We start from the raw sequence: 3,660 nt of genomic DNA, 5'->3' as shown, positions 1-3,660 counted from the left end.
TTTTTTTTAACCCTTCTGGCATTTTCTCATTTCTCTATAAGCTATATGCTCAAAATATGGAGATGAATGTCTCATAATTGTAGATATGAACAACTATAGATTCAAATTCAATTTTATACTGAAGTTTAGGATACCCTCTCCACCTGTGGGACATGAATATTAAAGTTGTTTGGAGTTAAAAATATAAAAGAGCTTTCTCCAATGAAAGACTTTTTTTTTTTCCCACTTAAAGCACAATAAATGTGCTTTCACTGGCACCCAGATGCGTCTCCCTGCTGTAATGATGATCATTCCCCCCACCTCCATCCAGCCTTGCGCATACATGAAGTGTTGCTACTCACATCACTAGCAATGTCCCGGGAGGCCTTGGCCGCCACGATGGGGATGGCATCGATTCGCAGGTCGTAGCCTTTCTTCTTTGCTTCTTCGTTGGCGAGTTTATACAGAATCTACAGAAAGAGTGTCAAGAGTTAAAGTGAAAAGTTTGACAGCAACAATTGGGAGATTACTAAGTGACATACTGCATAATTTTAAAAAGGATAGGCTCTGGAAATAACCTAAATTTCTAGCAATGTTGAAAGTAAATAAATTACATCTTACCAAAACAAAAACAAAAACATATACCTAGCTTTAGAAATAAATGAGATCGATTGGTATTAACATAGATTGATATATTAATCCATCATATATATTGTAGATTAATATATATCATGTGGTTTGATATATTATGCATATCAACATAATTATAATTTAATAATATAGATCAATTGACAAAGCATCAATTTCTACATATTTCTAAGTGAAAAAATTGTAGAACAATGTTTAATATTATTCATTTATATATAAAATATATACACTTATATACTTTTATCCATTTCTTTATTAAAACATCTTTCACAAACAGGTAATACTTTATAATGTTTAAAAAACAAATGAGAAAAAGGCTGAAGTACAATTTAAAACATAGCTAACTGGACTATAATCACAACTTCAAGATTCTAAATTTTGGCTGTACCATATTAGTAAAACATGTGCCTATAAATTGCATTTTACATAAAAAAAAATCGGTGCTGTTCATAGAGAACACTTCTTTCCCATGCCTGAAGCTTTCTTTCTATAGAAGGAGCTCAATTATTTTTCTCTGACCTTTCTCCTTTCTCTGCCCCTTTACTCTCGGCCTATGAAGAAGTGTACTGACTTATTGATTTATTTAACTGGTAGGGATAACTGGGCACTCCTGCTCAGCTTTAACCTGTTCCCTCTAGGAATAAGTCCAGTGCTGTTCTCTGTTTCTCTGGGCTCTAAGCAAGACCTTAGCCCTGAGGGGAGTGGAGCTGACCCCCCTGCTCCAGTGTGGCCTCTGGACAAATGGGAACCTAATTCTGGGGTTCGGTTAGGTTTAGTTCTCATACAAATGTATCCTTGAACCTAACTTTAGTGGTAAAAAATGTGAGATTTCAACTTCTATCTAGACTTCCTTTGTTTTACCTCTCAATTTTATTCAGGATCCAGGTAGGGAAAAGGTACGTATCATCAGAGTTCCCCTTGGTAAGATTGCCAGATTTAGAAAAGAAGATAGCATGCCCAGTTGGACTTGAATATTAGGTAACCAACAAGTAGTGTTTCAGTATAAATATTGAGCCACCATTTTGTCTGGCCATCTTACCCCTTGGAAAATGCTAAAAATACTCCTCAGCCCCAGTGACCCACATTGGAAGTGGCCATAAACTAAAAAGGTAACGTGACTTCAGTTTGCCCAGAGAATCCTATAGCATATACTATTCAACCCAGAAATGAAAGACTGGATAAGCTGAGTGTTCATATCACAGAGCCACATGTACCATGATAGCTGAGGCCTGAGAATCTCCACAAAAGTAAGTACAGGAAAACAAACAGTAATGCTGATAACAAAATCAGTGCAGCACCACAGAATTTTGTACTTACCTCACTGTAGTTGAGCTTGTTCTGCCTCGCCAACATGATCTCCGGGGTATCAGGCATTATATGAACTTGAGTCTTGTCTTTGTCCCAAGCCTCTGTGTATAAATGCTATCAAAGAAGATGACAGAAAACCATTCGAAGATGTGGTGTATATATATGCAATGGAATATAACTCAGCCATCAAAAAGAAAGAAATCTAGCCATTTGCAATAACGTGGATGGAACTAAAGGGTATTATACTAAGCGAAATAAATCAGTCAGAGAAAGACAAATACCATATGATTTCACTCATATGCAGAATTTAAGAAACAAAACAGATGAACATAGGGGAAGGGAAGGAAAAATAAAGTAAGATGAAAACAGAGAAAGAGGCAAATCTTAAGAGACTCTTAACTCTAGGAAACAAACTGAGGGCTGCTGGAAGGGAGCTGGGTGGGAGGATGGAGTAACTGGGTGATGGGCATTAAGGAAGGCATGAGATGTGATGAGTACTGGGTATTACATAAGACTGATGAATCACTAAATTCTACCTCTGAAACTAATAATACAGTATATGTTAATTAAATTGAATTTAAATAAAAAATTTAAAAAACCATTTGAAACAGAAATTACAAAAAGTCCAATAAAGCATGATTATTATTAATCTAATTAGGAAAAATAAACCAAACTTTGGTATAAGGTAATCCATTTGAGGTTTGAGTCTTATCGAGGTTAAAACTGGAAATAATAGATATTATTTAGAGGATTTCAAGTATGCAATTTAGGAGCTAAATGTGACCCTACACTTCAATGGATAATTTTAAGTGCACTGGTCGTTAGAGTATGAGAGCAACTTTTGGCATCTTAGAGAAGCTCGAGGCAGCTGGGGCTCACCTTGTTCATGTTGAGGGCATTGCTCTTGGCCAGCACCTGTTCCAGGGAATCAGGCACACTGGTGAACTTCAGCTTGTCCGGAGGCTGGCGGTAGATGTTGTCACTCAGTATCTCTGCAGCTCTCTTGCACTTGACCACATCCACAGACCCAATGGGAACCCAGCCGATGCCTCTCAGCCACTGGAGATCCGATTTGTAAATGTTCTGGTGAGATCAAACACAAAAGCAAGCCTTACTTAAGCTGTTATGACACTTGATTTAAAAAAATGAAAGAAAAAGACTGAAAAACTTTAATAGCCAAACTTCATGTCTATGTCTTTTCAAATATGAAGCCCAATTAGATATAGCTTGGTGGTATCACGTTCTCTCTAAAAGAAGAGTAAGGCTCAGTCAATGAGAGGCAAAGAGAAAAAATGTTATTACTTCTGAGGGCTCGACCTAAATCCTAGACCATTATTTATGTATCACCGTGTATTACTATCATAAGCATGGTCACCAGTGGTATGTAATGGGTCCTGGTACTCACGTCACTCTGGAGGTCATAGGCCTTGCGAGCATGGATGACGTCATTCTGGTCAGGAAGGCATGTCCACTCATGCAGGAAGTTCTTATAGTCCACGTCACTGACTAAGGTCTGGCACTTCTTGGCCAGGACCACCCCCAACATGTCCACTGGGCTGCTGAACTTGGTCTTCCACTTCTCAAAGTCCTTCTTGTACTCCCTGTCACTCTGGATCTTGGCCACATGCATGGACCACATTATCTTGGGGTCATCCTCAACGTTTCGGGCTCCAATGTGGTGGCCAAGTTGCTTTCGGTAACCATCTTTGTATTTGTACTGAAATA

General features: G+C 38.1%; 1 protein-coding gene across 1 annotated transcript; it reads right to left on the bottom strand.

Annotated features, from left to right (window-relative positions):
• Positions 1-341: 341 nt before the first annotated feature.
• Positions 342-3,642, bottom strand: LOC116629740 (nebulin-like; the record flags this gene model as incomplete). Its single annotated transcript, XM_032399975.1, has 4 exons — positions 3,341-3,642; positions 2,815-3,018; positions 1,945-2,049; positions 342-449 (listed from the first exon to the last, which is right to left on the bottom strand). Coding segments are annotated over exons 1-4 (651 nt in total), but the record flags the coding sequence as incomplete, so codon positions are not given.
• Positions 3,643-3,660: the final 18 nt, after the last annotated feature.

This window comes from Phoca vitulina, unplaced genomic scaffold, assembly GCF_004348235.1.
Source record: "Phoca vitulina isolate PV1807 unplaced genomic scaffold, GSC_HSeal_1.0 scaffold2691, whole genome shotgun sequence".
Taxonomy (NCBI): Eukaryota; Metazoa; Chordata; class Mammalia; order Carnivora; family Phocidae; genus Phoca; species Phoca vitulina.
Note: the sequence above shows the minus strand (reverse complement) of the source record. Positions and strands in the feature narration are given on the sequence as shown.